Below are 24939 nucleotides of genomic sequence, written 5' to 3'. Positions count from 1 at the left end.
TCCTAGAGTACCTCCCGAGCACGTCCTTATAAGCACCGTGCAGAAACCCAGGGGGCAGCACTCGCGGCGAACAGGCAGCGCCACGAGTGAGCGTAGGAACAGTTTGATAGAGAGACGCGTGGCCGCCTAGGCTGGGCGCGCGCTTGAAAAGGTGGCCTGCGCAACGAAATGGTAGCAGTTTCAGCCAGCTCGAGCGACGTAGCGAAGCACAAACGATGCGAGAGCCACACGACACAAGACGCAGAGACAGAGACGAGCCCTGGCCGCCCGCTGGGCGTTTATTTCTAGGCTGGAAACGCGCGAAACGGAAGATGACAGGAGAAGCGCGCGCAGTTGGAAAGGGCCGAGCAAAAAACGAAGAAGGTGGGAGGGTGGGGGCGTAAAAAACAGGGTAAAAATGTAAAAAAATACAAAAAACATTTGTGGCGAACGCCCTTCCTCCCAAGTGTGGTACAGCTTCACAAAGGCCAGCTCGAACGCCCCAAGCTGGGGTGGGTGAGAGAGATAAAAAAAAAAAGCTGCGGGGAATCGAGCAGCCGAGAAGGGTGGAATGAGTATGGGAGAAGAATAGGAATGAATAAAGCTGTAGTCGACGAAGAGAAAAAAGCCTTAAAAAAAGGAACAAGCCTGAAAACTCGAGAACGCGATTACCGGGGCCTGAAGATGCCGCAGGCACTTACATTACGCAGACGGATTTTGAAGAGCTTGAGCTGTTTTCTGGTGGGACGGTTGCCACTTTTCTCGACGATAAAGGAAAGGATGACAGATGGCACGAGGTCACTGATACAGTGACACAGCTATGAGAATGGAAACTGCCTTAAAGCACCGCACAAACGATCCACAGTTTCTAATACACATTCTTGTCTTCCTCTCTGTCACATGTCAGAATTGTAGCATGCTTAATTTTCTTTTTCGTTGAAAGAACGTCCTGCCTCATCCCGACTTGAATGCTAGTTTTCTTTCGTTTTTTTTTGACAATCCTTAATGCCTCTTTAACGGTACTTTCAAGTCCTCTGCCACAAAATTAAGTTTTGACAGGGGAAGGTAACAGGTGGCAGCCAGCCGCTCGACAACTTGTTTGGAGCAGGATGGCATGTAATGAATGCAAGATCTGTTCAAAGTGTCCACGAATAAGTAAAAAAAAAACGTTCTTTTACTTATTTTTTATTATAGTTTCGATTGAGCAGTATCACATGAAAAACAGCTTATCATTCGAGGTTCAACAACTCAGTAGACATCGAAATGTCATTAACACAACTAAACGAATAAAGCGTATGGAATGGCACCTCCTGAATCACATCTACAGAGGAGGGCGAAGTGGACAGCGAAGGATGGCGAGGAAAAAAAAATATCAGGTTGGGGGACGGACAAAGGAAGCCGCCCAAGAGGAAAAGGAAAGTAGCGGCATAAGCGCGGATGGAAAGGGTGTGGAAAGAAGAAAAGGAATGAGCTGAGAGGAGGGAAAAATAATGAAAGCAAGCAGGCAAGCAAAAAAAAGTTGCCAAGGCAAATTCGCGAAACTAATGCGCAAGACATAGTAAATGCGCCATTTCAACACTCCATTCCTGTTCATTACTCTCTGCATTGTACTGGCAAGCTATCGTAGACAGGGAAATATAGACCACAGGACAGCATAAATAAAAATTATGAAATGAACAGCTGCATTCACGAGCGCGTCCCACAGTTGCGCACGGCGGTCCCAGTAGCGCTGATGCCTATGAGTTGCCCAATTTCTTTTAATATTATTATTTTTTTTGCGGGTTGAGAAAGGATGCTAATACAGGTGAAGGTATAGTCTGTCCTCTTTCGGGAAAAATGCTTCGCGGCAAATCTGGACGCGGCAATACCCGGGCATGATTGCCAGCTCACTGCTCGTTGGAAGGCAGCGATTCGCCTTAGCGTCGCTTCGCTTCGTAAAGCTTATTCGGTGACGCGAAAACTATTTTATCAGGCCAGTGAAAATGTGTGCAACAGTAGCAATGCAAGGTCTGTAACCTAGCAATTCATTTGTGACCATAGAATGCCGCGAATCGAAAGAACGAACGGCGAATGCGCCCCATGCTCAGCAGATCCGCCGCGTCTCCGCTGCACGGCCGGGCGCACGTCTCCCTACCAAACTGTTCTTCCCGCCGCGAGGGGCGCGCGCGTCGCACCGCGAGTTACTCCTGCACGGTGCCTATAGACGTGCTCGGGCAGTTTCAAACGTCATCATTGGGCAACAGGCACATTATAGTCGCCACTGATTACCTCACCCGCTATTGTGGTACCAGAACTCTTCCTAGAAGCACATCTACTGATATGGCTAACTTTTTCACCTTTAACGTAGTCCTTTGTCACGATGCTTCTGCGGTAGTTTGAACTGAGAAAGGGGCGGCATTTATATCAGCTATACTTCAGGTCGTAATGCGGCTCAGTGGCACTAGTCATCGCAGAACAACTTACCATTCCCAGACGAATGGCCTTACTGAACGACTCAATAAGACCATGACGGACAGTAATATAAGTGCGAAACAATGACGTGACAAAGAGGAGAAGTGGACAACGACGGCGCTGAACTGACGACTGATTTAATGGAAGAACGGAAGAGCATACATATACACACACTTGGTGTCCGCACATGCGCATAGTCAAAATTTATAAAAATATAACAGCAAATGTACAAGGCCCCCATCACACGCACGTGGCTAAAACTTGCCGACGCACTATCCATTGTCGAGCACGGTCAACTCTTTTTCTGTGAACGCGACGGACGTTTTACTGACACAGACATTTTGCTTCCGGTTAATATGAAAAGCCTCGGCGATTTCTCGAGTAGTCTGGTCTTTATGAAGAAATAGTATATTAGTGTCAATAAAGAAAGGTGCACACTCTCACTCGTTACAATGTTTTGCTAAGTTTGTTTCATTCTTTTTTATAGACTGTGCATGCTTTGACTATGCGCATGTGCGCACACCAAGTGTGTGTATATAAATGCTCGTCCGTTCTTCCATCAAATCAGTTGTCAGTTCTGCGCCGTCGTTGTCCACTTCTCCTCTGTCACGTCTTTGTTGTGGACTTATATTACTGTCCGTCATGGTTCACCAACTCGCCCAATCAGCCGTTCTTCTACAGTTCAATAAGACCATCATCGACATGATTTCTACGTACGTCGACGAAGACCATAAGAACTAGGATCAGGTACTACCGTTTGCAACATTTGCGTATAACACCGCAGTCCAGGAAACGACCCGCGTCAAACTGTTGCGTTTGGTGCACGGTTGCAAAGCGGTACTATGCTGGACGCAATGCTACTGCCAGACATTGCCCACTTATCAGTTGTTGGCGCTGACCAATTCGTGCAGCATGCTGAGGCCGCCCGCCAGGTGGCTGGACTGAGAGTCCGGTCACAGCAAGCTAAAGATTAGCCTCGTCACAGAGAGGTGATTTAAAACTCTGGATATCAAGTTTGGGTGTGGACTCCTGATCTCTTGCGGGGTCGCTCCGAGAAGCTTCTGCGCCGCTACTTCGGTCATACGTAGTGCTGCACCAACTCAGCGACGTCACCTACGAACTGATCCCGCAAGGAACTGTGCGCTCCTCCTGACGCAAGCACAATCAGAAGTGCACTTCGACAGGATGAAGCCCTTGCATGCCCGTTAGGTAGAGTAACATGGTCTTTTTTTTGTCTTCCTGTGACAGCTTCTGACTTTATGTGAACGCGACATTCACGCCGCCTACGGCTCTGCTTGACCTCCCCACGAGGCATCGGAATGATGCGTTTTCAACTGGGAAGGGATAATACAGCAGTGTTACTGACGCCGCCATGTGGTCGAGCTCGGGAGACTGGTATGAGCTCGTCTTCGCTAGGGGAGCTCGCTCGCTGGTCCTTTAGCCAGCGATGCCTCCTTTCACCGGTGCTTGTGCGTTTGTGCAAGTAAACCTATCTAGTTAGTCCTACCGGCTGCTGTGATTGACAGTAGTTTGATGGTTGTACTGTCGTTGATATTTATTTTTTGACAATCTGGCGTGGCTTAAGCACGTTGTGCAAGTGTGCAGCACTGGCAGACAGCAGTACACATAAGTTGTTTTCCACAGCATGCAAGTAGAAAAGATGCCAATCTTTTAACAAAATGTGCATATGCGATTTCCACAGCAACACAGTAACACGCAGGAGACAGCTACATATACAGCATGTGAGATTACAATATTTTGACAGGCATCGAACAAAAGGTACAAAAAACAGCTACTTTGCCAAAACCTGAAAAACAGATGTCACCCTAATCATTTCCGGCCTTTAGTGCGTGTATGTTACCTTTAGGTTGCGTTCAGAGACACCTTTCAACAACAAGTCATATGACAACTGTTACACTAAGCAATTACCTTCACCGTAATCATTTCCTGCCTTCAGTGAGTGTATGTTACATTTCGGTTGCTAATGCGGCTGTATTATCGCAACACGCTCCAAACAATTTAACAACTTCAAAAATAAGAAAGACAAGCCAATGAAATAATTGCAAGTTTTCCACCTGACTGAATATCAGTCACCCAGGTGACTGATATTCAGGATATGCATAAAGAAGAAAAACTTTCACTTAGATACGTGAGGTTATCGTTCATTCATGCTTTGGGGAACAAATGACTGTGTGCGTTTTTGAACTAGAATTGATATTCTCAATAAACGTATTGTGAAGCTTATGTGCTGTTTGAGTATTTAGGAGCATCCCATTGACATCTGTCCACTGAGTGTATGAAGACAGTCTACGTTGGCCTTGATAACAGAAAAAAATAGAAGGCAATACTTTGCTGTACCTTCTGGCAGCAGACTTCGTCAGTATCTCAAACAAGTTGAGGTTAAAAGAGAGACACAGAGACTTTATAATCAATGAAATTAGACAGCTTGTGCCAATTTTCAAAATGCTTGCATTGTGCTTTGTCTTTGCGTGCTTCTTGATGGAGAAACCTTTGTTTCGAAGTGGTCCTTGTTGAACATACTGCGTTCAATGCGTAACATTGCTGTCATGATTATAATCATGAGGTACACAGTGACTTTCGTTTTAGAATGTGAAATATTTTGACGTCTCGTATGACATCGATATACGTTTCTGATGAACGAAGTGAGGAAGGAGACTTCTCGTCTTCTTTTGGAATTTCTCCAAGCCACTAATCCGCGCTCGAAATATTGGACACTATCAGAACACCAGTGTTTCGGTGAAATGACTTTGAGCACATTTAGGGACAGAGTGCTCAAAGTCATACGAGAAAGGCAGTGCCAAAGATTGTTCCAACTACCGCACGATCGCGCTTATTTCGCATGCTAGCAAGGTGATGTTAAAAATCCTGCAAGGTAGGCTGCAGCAGTATGTGGATCGAGAGCTTCCGGACGTGCAAGCTGGGTTTCGCAAGGGCAGAGGAACTAGAGACCAAATTGCCAACCTTCGCTGGATCATGGAAAAAGCAAGAGAGTTCCAGAAACCCATTTACTTCTGCTTTATTGATTATGCGAAAGCGTTTGACTGCGTAGATCACAGCAGATTGTGGCAAGCTCTCCGAGAGATGGGAGTTCCAATTCACCTCATCTGTCTCCTCAGGAACCTGTATGAAGGGCAAGAGGCCACAGTCAGAACTGGGCATGGTCTTACTGATTGGTTTCCGATTGAGAAAGGGGTGAGGCAAGGCTGCATACTATCGCCCTGCCTATTTAACCTATATGCAGAGTGCATCATGAGGAAGGCCGGTCTGGACGAGTCTTCAGCTGGAGTGAAGATTGCTGGAAAACGTATCAACAACCTTAGATATGCGGATGATACCACTTTAATGGCAGAAAGTGAAGTGGAACTCAAGAGACTTCTGATGCGCGTACAAGAAGAGAGTGAGAAGTTTGGGCTTAAACTGAACATTAAAAAGACGAAGATCATGGCGTCTTGCCCTATCAAGTCCTGGAGCATCAATGGACAAGAAGTGGAAGCTGTGACAGATTTTCTGTTCTTGGGCGCCAAGATTACCTCGGAAGGAGATTGCAGCCATGAAATTAGGAGACGCCTGCTTCTGGGAAAGAGAGCAATGGTTAGCCTTGACCGCCTAGTAAAGAGCAGAGACATTAGTCTGCCAACCAAGATCCGTATAACCCGTGCTATGGTCTTTCCAGTTGTGATGTATGGATGCGAGAGTTGGACTGTGAAAAAGGCTGACCGCCGAAGAATTGACGCGTTTGAATTGTGGTGCTGGCGAAGACTCTTAAGAGTTCCTTGGACTGCCAGAAGATCAAATCAGTCGATATTGTCGACCATAAACCCTGACTGCTCATTGGAGGGTCAAATTCTAAAGTTAAAGCTCAGCTACCTTGGTCATCTGATGAGAAGAGAGGAGTCGCTGGAGAAAGATTTGATGTTGGGAAAGGTTGAGGGTCGCCGGAGAAGGGGTAGGCAGCGAACGCGATGGTTAGATGGCATTCTCGAGGCATTGCAGATGAAGCTATGTGATGTTAAGAAGATAGTGAGAGACCGGAAAGCGTGGCGTGACATGGTCCATAGGGTCACGAAGAGTCGGACACGACTGAACGCCTGAACTGAACTGAGGGACAGAGAAGCTTTCTGTTCCAGCGCATTGATGTGAGGCAGGAAATGAGGTTTTTTTGTGAAATGTTAGGCCCACGAATTTATTCTCGTCTTTTGCAGCTAATTCGTTCTGATTCAGGTGTAGTGTGGAGCCTGTCTGTAAGCTTTATTTGAGGAAAAAAAGAACGGTTGCCGTTTTCTGTGGAGAGAACCCGACACCACTGCTGCCTGTCCAGGTAGCTAGTTTATTCATTGTTAACCGCTTTTGTCTTGCACAGGTTAAAATCTTTGAAAACGTGCAAGCTGTCTGAAGATAATCAACATATACTGAGTACATAATGGACCGCGGTATAAGATTCCCAATAGAATTAAATTTTTACTACGAGCTATGTTGTCCTTCATGTAGAAACTTGAGGTACTCCACTTCCTGGATAAAACCTCTTAAAAGGTTTGAACCCAGCGCACATGGAATAGGGATCAGGCAGGTAATGATTTATACAGTTTGACGTCCTGCCGTGAATGCTAAGGTCAGATAAGTTTGAAGAATCCCAAACCTCCAGGTGGTATCGTATGCTTTCTCTAAATCGAAAAAGACAGCAAGGCAGTGTTGCTTGTCTATAAAGGCTTCCCTGATAGTGTTTTCAAGACGAACACGGTGCTCAGTTGTGGAGCACAGCTTTTTAAAACCACATTGACGGACATCAAGCCATCGTGTTGTAGCAAAAATGTTAATCGAATGTTCAAGATACTTTGGAATTATTTCGCGAGACAGCTGGTGAGGGCTATGGGTCTGTTGCTACTAAGAGATGTTGTGGTTTTCCGGGTTTTAATAATAGAAAATGATGAATTTCTTCCACGATTTAGGTATTTTACCTCATACCCAGATATTGTTGAAGGTCTTTAAAAGTGCTTCTGCGGCAGGTGAAGATAGGTGAGTTTATATTTCGTAATGAATTTCGTCATGGCCGGGCGCCCTCTGCTTGCCAGCTGAGAGTAATGCACGGAGTTCTTAAAGGGTGAGTAGTTTGTTAAAGAGCTCATTGACACTGCCACTTGTTGGAGGAAGGGGGGGGGGGGCAGTCCTCGTTTCTCAGGTGACGTTTTTGTGCTTATCAAAGTGATTTTGTGTACCGCGATGAATTTGAAACTGCAGAGAAATATTCACCCAAAATGTCTGCCTGTTGTTCTATGGTTGTCTGTATACTGGTGCCTGTCAAAAGGGGAATTGTGAAAAGGGACTAGGTGCCATATAACGTTCGCACTTTCCCCACATTTATTTTGATGGCCTTGAGCCATCTTAGAAAGAATATGTGAGGTGGTCTTTCAAATGAGGTCTTAGCTTAGGACAGTATGTAAAAAGTAGGATATAATAAAGGTGAAAATTGTGAAATTAATCATTAGGAAAGCTGGAAAGTGGATGTACTTGAAGAACAGTCTGCAAAAAAAAAAAACCGTTAATACTGTCGTGTTCTACATTTATAGGCGAAGGTTTGGTTTGTATATTTGATTGTAGCTGTGTTAGTTCCAGCGACGTAAAGTGCCTCTCTGGCAACCGCTGCTTCTTTTCCCCGAAAATGGCCTTCAGTACTGCAATGAAAAAATACAATTTTAATATTTCTTTATATCTAAGTGCACTGTTTATTCGAGTGTTTAATTATACCCGTGTGTTTTGTTCATTTCAGCCTTTAGTCATGTCTTTTTTTCTATTGCACGACAGAGGCCTCAGAACAACGACTTCGCTTTCTTTCTCGGGATTTGCCTCTTCTTACCATCGCACCAAAAGTATGTCAGATGACAGTAACTCGCTGTAAAATATTAAGGTCATTTTGTGGATAACTGTGGCAAGAGGTTCTAGTCAGGTAATTGTTGAAATATTTAAATTCCTCTATTAACTGTCTTTTAAGGTAATGCTGCCAACTGCCCATAGGTAATGCTGCCAACTGCGCGCACTGGCCGAAAGCGCTGGCTTTCAAGGAAAACATTGTGAACTGCAGGCTTGAACAGTTTAGGCTTACCCCCGGTGATGAATTCATAACCGACCTCTCAGCTTCTAAGATGACCTTCGCTAAATGTACACATATCAGCGCTCACCACAAGGTGAAGACAACTTCACATGCCGGAATGCGGGCTAACGCATTGAGATTTCCCGTAAATTACAGTATTTCGCTTGGTATTCTTCCTTTACAACCGTATAAATCATCACTTCAGCGTAAAATAAGCCTCTCCATCAAAGCGAATTCTGAAGTACTCATTACAATAATGATGTTCGAAATGCAATCTAGAATTTACATTGACGCTAATGGCTCTTACCTTAAGGATACAAATCTATGAGCAAGAAATCTGAGCCAGTGTTCGTGAGTATGTACTCAGTTGGTCTAGTTTCTAATACTCGTGGATAATGAAGCGCAGAAAGAAGAAATGAAGAATATAATATTGAGATATTATGCGGAGAGAATATAATTATGCTTGCGTAGAAACGATTTTATATGCTTTACCTTTTTTCAATTCACAGCGTTATTATGTCAGTTAATAAAACTAAGCCACAGATCGTCCTTTTTCATGCAAGAAACGCTTACAGAGCAAGTAATGAATCAGAATAGCAATCAGGTGTCCTGCGTAAATGTCAACATTAATACCGGGCGAAGCAGATGTTCAGTCTCCAGGCCCATTACAGGTTGTACAGTACGACGTCCAAGCAGTTAGGATGAAGTCAGTAATGTTTTTCCTGAGTCTTATTGCAGCACTAATTGCATTTTCACAGTAAGATCTACCTTCTTTATTATATCTGAGCGATTAAGAATAGATAAAGATATATGCTCATTATGCAAGAGTGAACAGTCCTGATGTAGGATTACATATGTGAAACGTTTTCGCCCTTATCGGACCAATACGACTATGTGTTTAATGTTGCCGCAGTAAGGTGCACAAGGGTGCATTAAGGCGCACTTGCTTTTGTCTGTTTCCGAAGCTGGAGCCACGAACTGTTTTTTGACATTTCATGGCAGTGTTTTCTGAAGAGTTGTAGCTTGTCTAATCTTGAAGAGGTTTTATGTGGAACGCATTGATCTAAGGACTCACCGCTTCGTAGGAAACCTGTAGGAAAGAAACGCAGTTGCACTACTGTGGCGTTGGTAAATCATGTGGATGCTGGGCAGGCGAATGCCGATGCCCACAGGGCCGCTATGCAGTTTCCTGGCTCAGGAACGCGTTAGGTCGGCTTGTCGGCTCCTCGCACTTTTATGCAACGTTGGAACAATTGCATTAGGCAGATCAAGCTCCAAGCTAGGAAGATATTGCAAACATGTGTTCGTGATAGAAGCTGATTTTCACTTCAAAACATGAAATACTAGCAGTTACCAAATTTTTAACCAATATTTCAATTTTTTCTAATGTCTAGCATCAAAATTTGTATTCGTTAAAAGACTCCTGCAATTACTGATTGCATGAAATAAACATGACGTAGTTGTGAACTTGTCTCTATTGACAGTAGTATACCATTCCGTAGAGATATGTGTAAAGTGGTGAAAATCTACCCTGTTGCTTGGAGGGAGTGCTGTGTTCCTAAAATGGCGTGCGCTAGAGGAGATGTTAGAACGCTTTTACTTCTTCATAAGGTAATTAATGTCTAGGTTATACTAACAGAACGGAACCCCCAAAGACCTGAATTCTCCAGAGTCCGATTTAATGTATCCAAAGATGCCTTGTTTGGTACCTTTAGTGCTCTAGCCTAAACCAGTTCGATTTACAAATTTTAAGAGCCCCACTCACATTTCGGTCAATCAATCAATCAATCAATCAATCAATCAATCAATCAATCAATCAATCAATCAATCAATCAATCAATTAATCAATCAATCAATCAATCAATCAATCAATCAATCAATCAATCAATCAATCAATTTATCAAGATAGTTGTTTTACTTCATTCATTACGCTTATTCAGATAGCAACTGCTCTATAATGAAGCAAAATCCTTTTATTGCAAGTCGGTGCGTGTTCGTGGGTGTTGGCTCTGATATGTCATAGCACTTTGATGAACAATTTTGATAACCCTGGAGTAAACGAGTTTTCACATTTTTGGTTATGCTGTTCATTTTCCAGAGCCCAGCCATTACGTCCATTTGGACGACCACGGACGTAAGACTTTTTAGATCAAATTTTACTCAATATGGGGGGGGGGGGGGGGTGGAACAATTTCCTCCTATTGTTCTACGGTTTATTGCATCAGCCTGTCATAAACTGATATATTGCTGCAGCCTCCAAAATATTATTGGTGGTTTCGAGGAGCAGACTTGTTGCACTGTTAATGAATTTTTATGTTTTCAGAACCACACCTCGTTCCGTTATACAAAGAACTCCTTTCTGTCCTCGTTGGGTAAGATATTTATTCTCAGGAGAATTCAGTTCGCTTTGTCTGCATGTTCCAATGAATAATACGTGGGTGGAAAATGTCAGACCACGCCTGTGCTCTTATGTTTCTGAAGCATATTTTCTAAAATATGAGGACATAAACTAGCGTAGTTTATTTTCACAATCGCGTAGTTGCGGAAAGAACACACTCTCGTTTATTCTTCGCCGTGTCTCACCAACGAGCGCGAAGTTTCTACAATTCATGTCACGAGTGCTGTATCTAAATGCCGTGTGCATCTTCCATTGCTATTTCTACTTACGTTATTGGCATGTCGGACAATAATCCTTTCTGAATTGTACTAATTGTGAAGCACTGCGCACTAGGCCACATCCTTATTAACGATAAATACAGGCTACACATTTTTTGCATACGCATGCAGCAAACATCTGATGCCATGGGGTGTCACATGAAGGGAGCTACAGCAAAAGGACGTTCTTGTTCGCATGCTCTCTGCCGATTCAAGCATTGTAATAGTAGTGAAAGTAGTGTTAATGTAGAACCATGTGAACGTACTCTTGCGATCATAATATTGCAGGACGTGGCGGATGTGCGTTATTCGCTGTCTCATTGCACATGCCCGCTCTCTCGCCCCTCGCAGATCGTTCAGTGCCCTCACGTCCAGCTTACGACAAATGTTCATAGACAGGAACCGGTATTAGGCGTTATTTCGATATTTTGCGTACCGAGGCCTCCTACGTTTAGGGTCTGAATAAGTGGGGCAGGTGAGTTCACGAGAGATGGGGGCTGACATTACAAATCAGGACAAAATGAGCTGGGAGTTTTTCCTCCGCCGGATAATGCATTTGTGAAGGAGCAGGAGTGTGTTTGGAGAAGCCTCCAGACGAGAGCTTTCTTTAGTCCCTATATACTAAGCAAGATATATCTACAAGATATGAAGCCGAACTGTAAATGGTTTAGAAGGCCGGGGACGTATGACCATATTTTGTGGGAGTGTAGAAAAAAGCCGTGCCTCTTGGCTCTGCTTCAGTATACTTCCCTAGAGCAGTAGGAGGCCATGTTGGCCAGCTCAGAACCGACTGTCCAGTTCCGGGACGTACAGTGGGCCGCTCAGGTCGCCGTCAATTGTGAACTGAAGTCCATTTAGAAGGAATCGTCTACACGCGCCTTTGAGAAAATAATGTTTTGTAGAGCTCTCCCTCGAAAAATCTCATTTTGCTGTCGTGCTTTTCACTGTGTCTGCCTTTTTGTGGAGGGTTTGCATTTTCCATCATGGCATTTCGGCCGATCATTTACTCTTATTTAAATATCTTATTAATATCATCTGGTTGAGAAGGAAAGAGTCTAGGCCCATTATTGGTGGGGCGGGGCTCCTCTGGTTTGGCAGCAAAGCGTCGAGGCCCATAGTAAAACCCCGCACCTCCACCAAGATGATACGGGGCAGAAGGCTAGTACAGGAAACCACGACCGGTGATGAGAGACGCAAGTGTTTAGGTAAGCACCAGCAGTTGCTTCAGCTTCGTCGTCTCCCACTCTGTAGTCCATCATCGTCCTTTTCACTGGTATATACGTAACGATATTATCAAATTTATTAAAATATTATTATTATAATAGAATAATATATTCGTATGTCTGGCCCATCAGTCAGGAAGTAAAGAACAGAAGACTGGCGCGGAATGATTTCGTAAAACCGCCCCATCACACTGCTACAGTAGCTTTTCTCCGTATTCTGCCACCTCTTTTGGAATTTGCGCATCGTCACTCATGTCTCCCATGAACGAAACTCGGTAGTTACCAATTACACATTCAAATAACATTCTTCCGAATGATAATGACGTCTTTCCCGACTTTATTACCTAACCATTACTTATTCCCACCCTGCATCAAAATGCGAATGTACTTACAATAATAAGCGACATCTCCCCAGGAGGTCCTATTATTCGTGTCATGCGCTCTGTATTTGCATCCTAAATAGGCGAACATTTTTATTTATTCGAAGTGTTTGGTTCTCTGCCAGAATCACATATATTTCCCTCCTGTCCTAGTTCAGTTTGTTACGCTAGAGCGGTACTCATTAAAGCTTGCGTTGTAACAACAAAAGAAACTTAAGGTTTGCATTAAGGGTATGGTGCAACTGTGCCCTGTGACCTCCTGGGGCACTTCCGCATTTAGACATTGTGGACGAGCATTTTGCTCCCAGAAAGCTGATTTTGCACTTAGAATGCGGAAGCGCTATCTGCCTTGGCAACGGCGTATCAAGGGGCGATTTGGTCGGGTGCCGGCTCGTGGCGGCGCCAATAAGTCCGACATGTTATTCTCAATTCTGCAAAAAACACCAGTCTTCAAGTTGCGCGTATGACACCCAGGGTTACTACCAATGGCAACGGTATGCTCCAACAAGAGACCTTGTTCCTGGTCCAAGCATTCATAGTTAAGAGAAATATGTATGCTGCTCTGTATGAGCACCTAACCGCGCTATATTAAAACAAAATAGACAACTTTAAACGGAAACACAAATAAAAAGGTGCTATGCCTGCCCCAAAACACTACTACAGATCGCCGTTTTGTTGGTGGTTCATAATTACCCGAATTCCTTGCCGCTAAACGTGCCACTAAGAAAAATCAACTGGCAGTACCCCGTACATTCAATACGGTTCTTATAGACCTTAAGCTATCTAGCCCACAAGGTCTCGTACAAAAGAAAGCTACATCACCGGGGTGGTAAGAGTCTTTCATAGGTAAACCCCACTCTCCAATATGTGTTCTATGTTTCTCGAAGACCGCCGGCCGGCGCGTGGTAAATATGCAAACGAAATATACGGGAAGACACTCTGGCTTACTACCAAGATGCCACAAAGTCGCAGGATGGGCACACGGTTGCGGTAGTGATTCAACAACTTGTGGACACCCTCACTGTTTTCGATTACAGTGAAGAAACGGCAGGTGAGGTGACCGTATAGGCGCAGGTGACCACCTGCGCCTATATAATCACTGATTATATGGTTGCCTACAGTGACTGCATCAAAGGATGGATTGATGCCCCGGCCGCCAGAATATTAAAAATTATGGCTACCTCGACAGAGATAAATGCCTTATCTGGAAACCAGTACATCAAGGCATGGAAGGAAACTAGTGCGCCCAAGCCACATCCCATGCTATCCTCTCCAGGGACTCGACATCTCCATCCCTCACCTCACCCGATGATGTACGCAGAGAGGCTACAAGACTGCAGACTCTCTCGCAGAAAATATCTGCCCACAGGCAGGGGCTCGCCAAAGCGGAGGAAGTTAGATGGTGACGCCCACAGGCAGGTATGTACACACAGCTCACCGGCCCGTTTAAGCTCAATACACCCCGCCTATTGCGAACACAAATGCAAATCCTCTATGGCTAAACCTGAGAGTAATATTTGTATTTGGACCGGCCACTAGCCTACTGAGCTATCGGTCCAAACAGTGTTTGTACATTTTATATGGTTTTCTCAATAAAGTTCCTTGAAAAAAAAAAAAAAACCTTTGCGGGGAGAATGCAGACTTACACCACATGGTCTGGACCTGCCTTGACGAACCACCTGGTGACCCAAACGCAGTGCCAAATATTGAGGTGTGGCAGGTTGCCCTATCCAGCTCCCAACTTGAGGCTCAAAGGCCCATTTTGACATGGGCATGGATAGCAGCGGCAGCCGCTCGAATCCCGGACTAGGAACCCCACCCACACACCCCCGTCTCGTATCTGTGAATAACTTTTCACACAGTTCTCAATTCTGGAGCACGACAACGGAGACTCGTTTTCTAATGAATGAGCTGCTTAGGTGTATTGCGTGAAATGTCATTCCTGCAGGAAATCCTCTTATATACTGCAGCTAGAACAATAATAGATCGCTTTTGTTCTGAAGTTTAGCGTTAATGTATTGCCGTGATAACTCGTTTGTCGCGGCCAGCACATTATATATGCTGTTTATTCACATTCATGGCCATTCTGGTAGCCACTTAAGAGTTAAAACATACATTATTGTAGACGTACCTGAATATTCAATGGAGGAACAAGAACACCTTCAAATTGCACTTAGTGCCCGATGCGCGCGGCTATTTCTTGCATATGGCCTGGGGATGCGGCAGTTGTTTATTGTTCCCCATAACAGGCATATTGCTTTGAGCTTGTAGGCGCTTACCTTGAAATTACTCCGTTGACACAAATACTATGGCAATTATATTTGAAAATGCGAAATTGGGATGTTAGCCTTCATTTCGGTCTTCTTCGAGACACTCAGATACCTATACTATTTATACATGTGGTTGGCACGTGATGGAAAGTAGCTGATAGGTTTGGCAGATGGCGGCCGCCATTTGTGATTAGTACTTCGTAAGTTGATATAGATATATCAGCACGTGTTATGACTGTGCACACATTTTCTTTTACTTGTTCATATGAGCGCTCGTATTGACAGAACCTAGATATCTTGTAGAATGCATCTCTAAATGCATCTCTAGTTGCTAAAATGGGAGCGGCGAGTCTCGAATGCCTGGACGCTTTTCTCGCTACCAGGTATCGCCTTTGTATAGCGTTTTCAAATCATACAATAACTAGATGCACATGTTTCAGTTGGATTCATGCAGAACTCGGAACGTAAAGCTAACTGTTGTAAAAGGTCATGCACGAGGAAAACGTGCTGCAGATGTATTGGAACGTAACATAGAGAATTTTCTAGCATGATTCCGACCATTTTTAGATTTATTTGCGATTATAAGTGGAATCGCATGCGTGTTCTTTTCTTCCCTTCTGTGGAACCTTGATAAATACGTTTTGTTATTATAGGGACTGTACTTTGCATAACAACGTGTTGGTGCTTGGCGCCAGCACGTACCCTTAGCCTCATACCGAAGCTCTAATCCGCACCGTGGCGATAGCTCAAGGTGGAGGGAAGAAACCATTAACGATGGCGGTCGAGGCCGTGGTCAAGCATCAGCCAATGGGTTTCTCGTCTGTATGCCAGGCGAGGGGCTACAGGACCTTCCTGTAACCCTACGGTTGGATCAGAATTTCACTCTAGGACCTCCTTTTTTATTGTATACATGCCGTACAGATGAAGATGCAAATACATGATCGGCCTCTATAATGAAAGATTGATGTGAAATTAAATGGAACCATTTTAAATTTTTCTGTTGATCATTTCATACGGAGGATCTAGTAGCCAACCTGTCGCTTTGGTCTTTGTATAAAACAAATGCGTTGACAAAATCTACAGCGCAAAAAAATAGACAATTATATACTTCCACATAGAAATACTTCCACATAGAAAGCGGTAAAGAAGAAATTGGGCATAAGCAAAAACCAGATGTATGCGATAAGGGACAAGGCGGGCAACGTCATCACTAATATGGACAAGATAGTCAAAGTAGCCGAGGAGTTCTATACAGATCTCTACAGTAGCCAAAGTAGTCAGGACCGTAATGAGATTGGCGGTAGGGAAAAACAGTCAGACGTTCCACCAGTGACGAAGGACGAGGTCAAGAAAGCACTAGAAACTATGAAAAGTGGGAAATCAGCTGGAGAAGATCAGATAACTACAGATTTGCTGGAGGACGGGGGGGATATCGTGCTAGAAAAGCTGGCCACCCTGTATACGCAGTGCCTGGTGTCATCGACGGTACCGGAACCATGGAAGAACGCAAACATTATCCTCATTCACAAGAAAGGGGACTCTAAGGACCTTAAAAATTATAGACCAATCAGCTTACTGTCTGTTACGTATAAGGTATTTACTAAGGTAATCACTAATTGAATCCGGATAACCTTAGACTGCAATCAATCAAAGGATCAAGCAGAGTTTCGGAAACGGTACTCTACTATCGATCATATCCATACCACCAATCAGGTGATAGAAAAATGCTCGGAATATAACCAGCCCTTATTCATAGCATTCACTGATTACGAAAAAGCATTTGACTCAGTTGAAACCTCGGCGGTGATGCAGGCATTGCGAAATCAGGGGGTAGACGAGCCGTACGCGAATGTGCTGGAAGATATATATAGTGGCTGCACAGCAACCATAGTTCTGCAGAAAGAAAGTAACAAAATTCCCATAAAGAAAGGTGTTAGGCAAGGAGACACAATCTCCCCAGTACTATTCACAGCTTGTTTAGAGGAAGTATTCAAAGACTTGGAATAGGAGCAGTTAGGGATAAGGGTAGATGGAGAATACCTCAGTAATCTGCGATTTGCTGATGACATTGCCTTGCTAACCAACTCGGGGGATGAACTGCAAATAATGATTGATGACCTAGACGGAAAAGGAGAAAGGTAGGCTTGAAAATCAATATGCAGAAGACTAAGGTAATGCTCAACAGCCTCGAGAAGGAACAGCAGTTTACATTAGGTAGCGAAATACTGGAAGTAGTATGCGAATATGTCTACTTAGGACAGGTAGTAACCGCAGATCCGGACCATGAAAAGGAAATAACAAGAAGAATAAGATTGGGATGGAGCGCATTTGGCAAGCACTTGCAGATTATGACTAGCAGCTTACCGGTATCGCTTAAGAGGAAAGTATACAACAGTTGCATCTTGCCTGTACTCACCTATGGGGCTGAAACGTGGAGGCTAACCAAGAGAGTTCTACTTAAGTTGAGGACAACCCAGAGGGCTACGGAACGAAAAATGGTAGGGGTAACATTAAGAGATAGGAAGCGTGCAGAGTGGGTCAGAGAAATAACTCAAGTTACCGACATTCTAGTACAAATTAAGAAGAAGAAATGGACATGGGCAGGACATGTAGTGCGAAGAGAGGATAACCGAAGGTCGCTGAGGGTAACAAACTGAATTCCAAGGGAAGGAAAGCGTAGAAGGGGGCGGCAGAAAGTTAGGTGGGCGGATGAGATTAAGAAGTTCGCAGGGGTCAAGTGGATGAAGCTAGCACAGAACCGGGTTAAACGGAGAAATATAGGAGAGGCCTTCGCCCTGCAGTGGGTATAATCAGGCTGATGATGATGATGACATAGAAATAGGTATCAGACAACAAAGCGACTAACTGCCGTCTGCGAAATCCTGGCGAGTTGAGTGTGCAGGTAACTCGTCACCACAGATTCAGCTACTCGGAATGTGTCATTTTCGAACAGGAATGGTTGCAGAGTACTGAGTAAGAACTAGAAGAACTTGTTGAGCAAGGAGTAATTCAAGCCCGCCGAATCACCATCAGCAGAAACAACACAGATCAATACAAACCTCATTGTCCTTAGATTCAAAGCCCAACTGTGTCGAACTCCATCCATGCAGCATACTTACACTGTAAAGTTCGCCCGTGCACATCAAACCCGAGGCGATGTTTCAAGTGTCAGCGTTTAGGACACAGCTCGGTGGCTTGCCGGGGCAAGTGTATCTGTCGCCTGTGGAGAGAGCAAAAGTACTTAAGGGAGAAATGAGTGCACACTGAAATGTGTCAATGTGGTGGCCTGCATGGTGAGTACTCCAGGTTGTGCCCAATCTTGAAAGCACAAAAAAAGGTATTGCAGATTGAAGACAGTGGAAACACTTTCGTTGCCAGCGACAAGAAAACGACTCTCTTTCCAACAGAATACACATTCTGAAGCGGTGACGCGGGAAACGCAAACACCTTCACTTTGTCGGCACATGTGTCTAACCGCTAGACCTGGTGTCGGCATCTAGGTCCCTACTTTGTTAACATACGTCTGTGGGACAGCCGATCGAAGTGAACATTTTACTAGAAGATCAAGCGATCAGTGCTGGATGCGCTCAGTCGCAGCCTTTTGTGTCAGCCTGTTGGCTGACAGGTACATAGAACAGTACTACTGAACTGAATCTGTCCCCACAAGCTAAGAAGGTAGCTGCCTTTCCAAGAGAGTGCACTGCTGACGCACAGCCTTTTACAGCGGTGCCAATGAAAAAGTTGCGCAGAGACGCCATGGGCCACAGCGACAGAGAAGCATCTTCCACGTCCTCCGTAGAGGATACGGATGCCGGCGGATGGCATTGATGTAAAAGCCTGTCGGTATCCAAAGCTCACACACCGGCGGCATTTCCGCTGACATCCAGCACCACAAGTGTGGTGGTTGATTGAACTCCTATTTCGACGCCTCCGACGCTGCTGCAGCGGCTGCTAGCGTCCCTAGATAAAAAAGCCGAACCGCGAATTACTGCTCCTGAAAATAGCCGTGATAAGTCACCGGGGATTACACTCTTTTCAATTTTTCAATACTGACAACACACTGCACTTAAACAACATTAAATCCGACCGCCATATTGGATAAGCATTTTTCCAAAGTTTCAAGCTCATCTAATTTACACACACATTCCAAAAGCACAAAATGGCAGTACGAAACCGAAAACTTTCCTTTGAAAACTTTGAAGCAGGCATGCATGAGGACTACAACCAGCGTATTACACTGCAATAATTAAATGCATTACTAACATCCGGTAAGAACAGAGCAGCAGACCCAGAAAATGAACATTAAGTCATGATTGCTCATCTCTCTGGGACTGCTATAGCAGCTTGGCGGAAAATTTTAGATAAAATATGGGCGACTGAAAGTTACCTGAATCATGGAAAGAAGCAGTTATAGTAACCTTCCTTAAACATAGCAAACCACCAATCTGTCCTTTTAGTTATAGGCGAATAGAACTCACTAGCTGTATAGAAAAGTAATTTGAAAGCATTGTGAGTACCAGACAGACCATCAACTAGTCACTTTAGTTATAGGCACGTAGAACTTACTGTAGCTTATAGAAAAGCAATTTGAATTTTGTGAGCATCACACCTTCATACTTCAATCCTAGCGACGTTTAGACATACACTAGTGGTTTCAAAAGACGTGGTCCATAAAAAGTCACCTTGTTCGCCTTGAAAACGAGACAGAGAAGCTTTTATTCAGATGCAACACTGTATCGGGCTCTTATTTGACCTGGAGAAGGCCTAAGATACCACGAGGAGGACCGTTAAGCTCCGTGACCTAGCAGAACTAAGTATCCGCGGCAGGATGCTGAATTACTTGAATAGCTTTCCAGATAGCCGCACACTCTGAGCCTACCTAGGTACAACTTTCCCCAGTACTTTTATTCAAGAACGTTGTACCCAAGTTCTGCATTCTCAGCACGTCATTTCTATAGTTAAAACATATCCTGTAGCAAAAGTAATCCCAAAGTTCTTAAAGCACTCAGTTTATGAGGACGACCTTCAAATAGCATGCCGTTCTTATGCCATATTTACCTGTGAGAGGCAGATACAAACGACTTTAAATAAACCGACAACCTGTGCATATAAAAACCGATTGAGGTTTTGTAAACAACAAAAAAAAAACACTTGCAGTTCCATTTCTCTTAGACGAAACTTTAACGTCGATGCCCACTACCAGTCAAATAAGAACAATCTTCAGGTGTCACGTAACAAAAGGTGTCACGTAACGTTTTACCGCTATAATGAACTTAAAGAAGCTTTCCAGGCCCTCAGTGTACTGAAACTACTGTCATGAAAACGGTTGGAATCTTATGGGATATGCCTGTTGCTTATCTATCGTTTTCTGGGTCGCTCTAAGTTAGTCTATGGATGCATAATACATGGCTCAGCAAGGCCATCCTAATTAAATGACTAGATCCAGCTCAGAGTCTTGGTTTACGGTTAACATCTGGTGCTCAGAAAAATCCCCAAAAGCGAGCCTTTTTGTGAAAAATATGAACATGCCTTAGAAGGTCGCAGAACCGCGCTAAGGTGTACATACTCGTCAAACTTTTTATTTGCGCCAAACCATACCTGTAATAGTATTCGCAAAATGCTGATCCAAAATAATCATGCACAATAGGAGCTGGGCGATAAAGCCACCCTTGAGGTTTGTAGAAAAATGCCAGGACCTGGATATAATGGTTGAAATGCCCAGTATTCCCCAATGCTTGAAGCACTCCCACCATGGTACACCCTGTCCGCAGTTTTCAGCCTCACAATAATAGTTTCAGGAAATGTACGCACCACATAGTCTATATTAAAAGAATACCTGACGCCAAAGGAAAAATGTAGGAACTTTACCGCGTACAGATGGCTCCAAAACTAAAGAATGTGTCAAGTTTAACAGTAAGGGGCGAAATTGGGGTAACCATGCGAGTGTCTTAAGTTTTTATTGTTGAATGCTATGCGGTGTGCCGCTTTGCCGACAATAATAAAAGAGGGCATCGAAAATAGCATCATTTAGATGTATTCTTTAAGCGTATTGGCTGCACTGAACTCTAGATATGCTGATGAGCCACTGATCGGAAGCATAACGCATATCATTGCAAAGATTAGGAAGCATAAATACGTCACTAAATGCTGCTGAGTCCCTAGTCACGTTGGAATTAGCGATAATGGCAAAGCAGACGGAAGCGCTGCACTAGACGGAGCCACGGAGAAAAAACCAGTGAACTTGCCACATAGGGATTTCATGATGTTGGTGCGTAGTTAACCAAGGTCTAAGCGTTAGGCTGCTTGGGAAAATGAAACAATTAAGATGAATTCCGTAAAGCCGCTATTAAGATAATGGAAATCATAAAGCCGCTATTCAGTTCAGTTCAGTCGTTCAGTCGTGTCCGTCCGACTCTTCGTGACCCTATGGACCATGTCACGCCACGCTTTCCGGTCTCTCGCTATCTTCATAACATCACATAACTTCATCTGCAGTGCCTCGAGGATGCCATCTAACCATGGCGTTCGCTGCCTACCCCTTCTCCGGCGACCCTCAACCTTTCCCAACATCAAATCTTTCTCCAGCGACTCCTCTCTTCTCATCAGACAACCAAAGTAGCTGAGCTTTAACTTTAGGATTTCACCCTCCAATGAGCAGTCAGGGTTTATGGTCGACAATATCTACTGATTTGATCTTCTGGCAGTCCAAGGAACTCTCAAGAGTCTTCGCCAGCACCACAATTCAAACGTGTCAATTCTTCGGCGGTCAGCCTTTTTCACAGTCGAACTCTCGCATCCATACATCACAACTGGAAAGACCATAGCACGATTTATACGGATCTTGGTTGGTAGACTAATGTCTCTGCTAAAGCCGCTATTAGGATAATGGAAATCATGCCAACTCTGGAAGAGTTCATTGAAGTAACTTTGTATTGTCGACGTATAGGACACACACGTAACACCCAATTTTCTAAGAGAAAATAAAAAAAAATATTTGTGTGAATTTTGCGGGGATGAGATAACAGTAAATCAAATTTTAATCACAGGCACGAAACTTGGAAGCCGAGAGGTAAAATATTTTGCTTTATTTTACAGTCAAGGCATTCCATTTCAGCCAGCACTGCTTTTAAGTGAACAAGATCTTGTCAATGTTTATAATTTTCTTAAGAATGCCAGTTTTATGTCACCTATAAGTATCACAACATCGAAGCACCAAACAGAAAACACTAGCTAGTCCTGCGTTTGGCGCAAGATAGGTACAGTTGCTTATCAGCCAAAGCTCCTCACATATCTGTTTTCCTCGTCCATGCCTTGCTGACGCAATGTTAAGAATGCATTTTTTCTATTGTTTTTTAGACGAAAGTGTCAGAACAACCTGTGCCATGCATAGTAAAAATCTTTGCATTTGATTCATTCCGTCCAGTGCATTCCCCACAGCAGACCAGGATTTCAATGCGCCCAGGACTGTGTATGCGTGGAGCGACCGTTTGGGCTGTCAACTGGTCTGCTTCCTTGTGTATGGTCACCAGGAAGCGGAGTGAAGAAATATCGCCCTTCAGCGGGACGGAAACCTCCATTGAATGCTGGTCACCAGAAAAGTGGGCAATAAAGTTGAACTTCTTATAGCAAGGAATCATTTTCTATTTAGGTGCTTTGTCAGTGATCGTGTACTGCACGCGTTACAAGCAAGGAAAGCGCACATGAAGTATTCAAAAGTGCATTCACGCTTTATGAGCCTTATCGTTTTTTGCTCACATATTTGCCAGAGTTTAGGGACTATTTCATTTTGCACGGTTCCTTTGATTGTTATCTGCCGCATACCCCAAAAATAGCGAAAACGATAAAGCTATAGGACAGAGGGAAATATTCAGAAATTAACTCAGTACTCGAAGAATTTTGCATCGGGCATCTTCACGATTTTTCTAAACGTTCCGTAGAAACTAGGTGGTTACTTTTTATGAACAAAATGCATGAGTATACTAACGCACCATACCAACTACCACTATAAGAGAAAAACAGTCATCACCATGGTTCAACATCACGTTGAAACGTCTTAACAGCAAAAAGAAAAGGCTATTCCGCTCAGCTAAAAGAAGTAACAACCAATGCTCAATGCAAAAATGTTACGCAGCGGAAAAGAAGTTTGAATAACTTGCTAGCTAAACGAAGCCCTCTTTTTATTCATCAGTCTTGCCAATAATGATAAAAAATTACCCCAAAAAATTTTGGAGTACGATTTGCCCCAAACACTCGCAACCGTTACAACTATGCAATCAGCATAACCGTCCAATCCCTAATAATAAAATAGCTGAAGAACTTAACCACACATTCACCTCTGTATTTACGCAAGAACCCGGTAACACTTTACCAGATTCCCCTAGTTACGATCACGAGGTCATGCCTGATATCAGTTTCAATCCTTCCGAACTTACATCTTCATCAGGTGGCGATGGTATCAACTCAAAAGTACTGAAACACACCAAAAATGTTGTCAGCGTCATTTTATGTCATGTTTTTCAGCAATCGTTGTCATCAGGAGTGATGCCGGAAGACTGGAAGATAGGCAAGGTTGTTCCAGTTCTAAAAAAAGTCCTCAATCTTCATGTTCTAGTTATCGTCCTATTTCACTAACAAGCATTTCTTCAAAACTAATGGAGCATGTGGTTTACTCTCGCATAGTAAAATTCCTAATTTATATAGCCTTTTTTTCATCCTCATTAACATCGTTTTCGCAAAGGACTGTCATGTGACACTAAACTAGCTTTATTCATCGATAACGTAAGTTCTAACCTGGATTTAAATGTAACGGTAGACGCTTTTTTTTAGATTTCGAAAAAGCATTCGACAAAGTTCCCCATCAGCGACTTTTACTTACACTTTCAGGATTACGCATTAACCCTCTTGTATTGGAATGGATGCGCAATTTCCTTACTAGCCGGAAGCAATTTGTGTACGCTAACAAACTTTCATCGACTTGCTCCCTAGTCCTCTCTGGCGTTCCACAAGGCACTGTACTTGGACCCTTGCTCTTCCTAATCTACATTAACGATCTGCCTAGCAACATTGTTTCTAACATCCGCCTATTTGCAGACGATTGCGTCATCTACCATCCCATCCATAACCGTTCTGATTCTCGAATTCTTCAAGATGACCTTAAACGCGTTAATGCCTGGTGCGACAAATGGTTAATGTATTAAAACAGTAATCAAACGTCATTACTCTCTTTTCATCGACGACAGCACTATCAACCCTCCAGGTGTGTCATCTGTGGCTCCGAAATTTCATATATCCAATCATACAAATACCTTGGCATCACAATTTTTAACACACTTAATTGGTCTGCACATGTAACGAACATTGGTAACGAAGCCAATCGCACTCTTGGCTACCTCCGCCGATATTTGCGCCTCGCCCCGCCTCGATTAAAGCACTAACTTACCTCACGTTCGTTCGATCTAGAATACGCATGCGCAATCTGGGACCCTCATCAACCTAACATTTGTACCATCCTTGAATCAGTTCAGAATCGCCCAGCAATATTTATTTTTTCAGGCTACTCTTATCACTCCAGCCTAACTGCTCTTAAATATCAGGCTCACCTTACTAATTTCGATTTGAGACGTTGCATCTTTATGGTTTGCCTCTTTCATAAAGTTTATCACACACCACTCGATGTATCAGTGACACTACCACCGCACCAGCCATTCCAAAGTTGTCTACCCTCCCCTGGCGCAGACGGCAGCTCATCTTCGCTCGTTCTTCGTCAAAAGTGCTCGGGACTAAAAAATCTGCCAGTCGACGTCGTGCACCACTCCAATCCATCTCAATTGAAGGCAACCATAGAGTCTATTTTCAAATGAAATAGCAGCTCATCC

General features: G+C 43.8%; 1 protein-coding gene across 2 annotated transcripts; it reads left to right on the top strand.

Annotated features, from left to right (window-relative positions):
* Positions 1-9136: 9136 nt before the first annotated feature.
* On the top strand, positions 9137-22697 carry LOC146181586 (uncharacterized). 2 transcript variants are annotated; one of them, XM_084576602.1, is made up of 4 exons: positions 9137-9293; positions 10635-10670; positions 10860-10908; positions 22488-22697. In XM_084576602.1, exons 1-4 carry the CDS (start codon positions 9154-9156, stop codon positions 22671-22673), a joined length of 411 nt encoding a protein of 136 aa, XP_084432728.1. In that variant the 5' UTR covers positions 9137-9153; the 3' UTR covers positions 22674-22697. The 2 variants fall into 2 exon arrangements, with proteins under 2 accessions (XP_084432728.1, XP_084432729.1); XM_084576603.1 differs by lacking the exon at positions 10860-10908.
* Positions 22698-24939: the final 2242 nt, after the last annotated feature.

This window comes from Amblyomma maculatum, chromosome 8 (assembly GCF_055883805.1).
Source record: "Amblyomma maculatum isolate TAMU_Amacu chromosome 8, ASM5588380v1, whole genome shotgun sequence".
Classification (NCBI taxonomy): domain Eukaryota; kingdom Metazoa; phylum Arthropoda; class Arachnida; order Ixodida; family Ixodidae; genus Amblyomma; species Amblyomma maculatum.
Note: the sequence above shows the minus strand (reverse complement) of the source record. Positions and strands in the feature narration are given on the sequence as shown.

Coding starts and splice junctions, on each gene's coding strand:
- LOC146181586 (XM_084576602.1), top strand. CDS start 9,154: ATGTCAACATTAATACCGGGCGAAGCAGATGTTCAGTCTCCAGGCCCA. Junction 9,294..10,634: donor GCACTAATTGCATTTTCACA/GTAAGATCTACC, acceptor TTCATTTTCCAG/AGCCCAGCCATTACGTCCAT. Junction 10,909..22,487: donor CTCCTTTCTGTCCTCGTTGG/GTAAGATATTTA, acceptor CATTCCGTCCAG/TGCATTCCCCACAGCAGACC.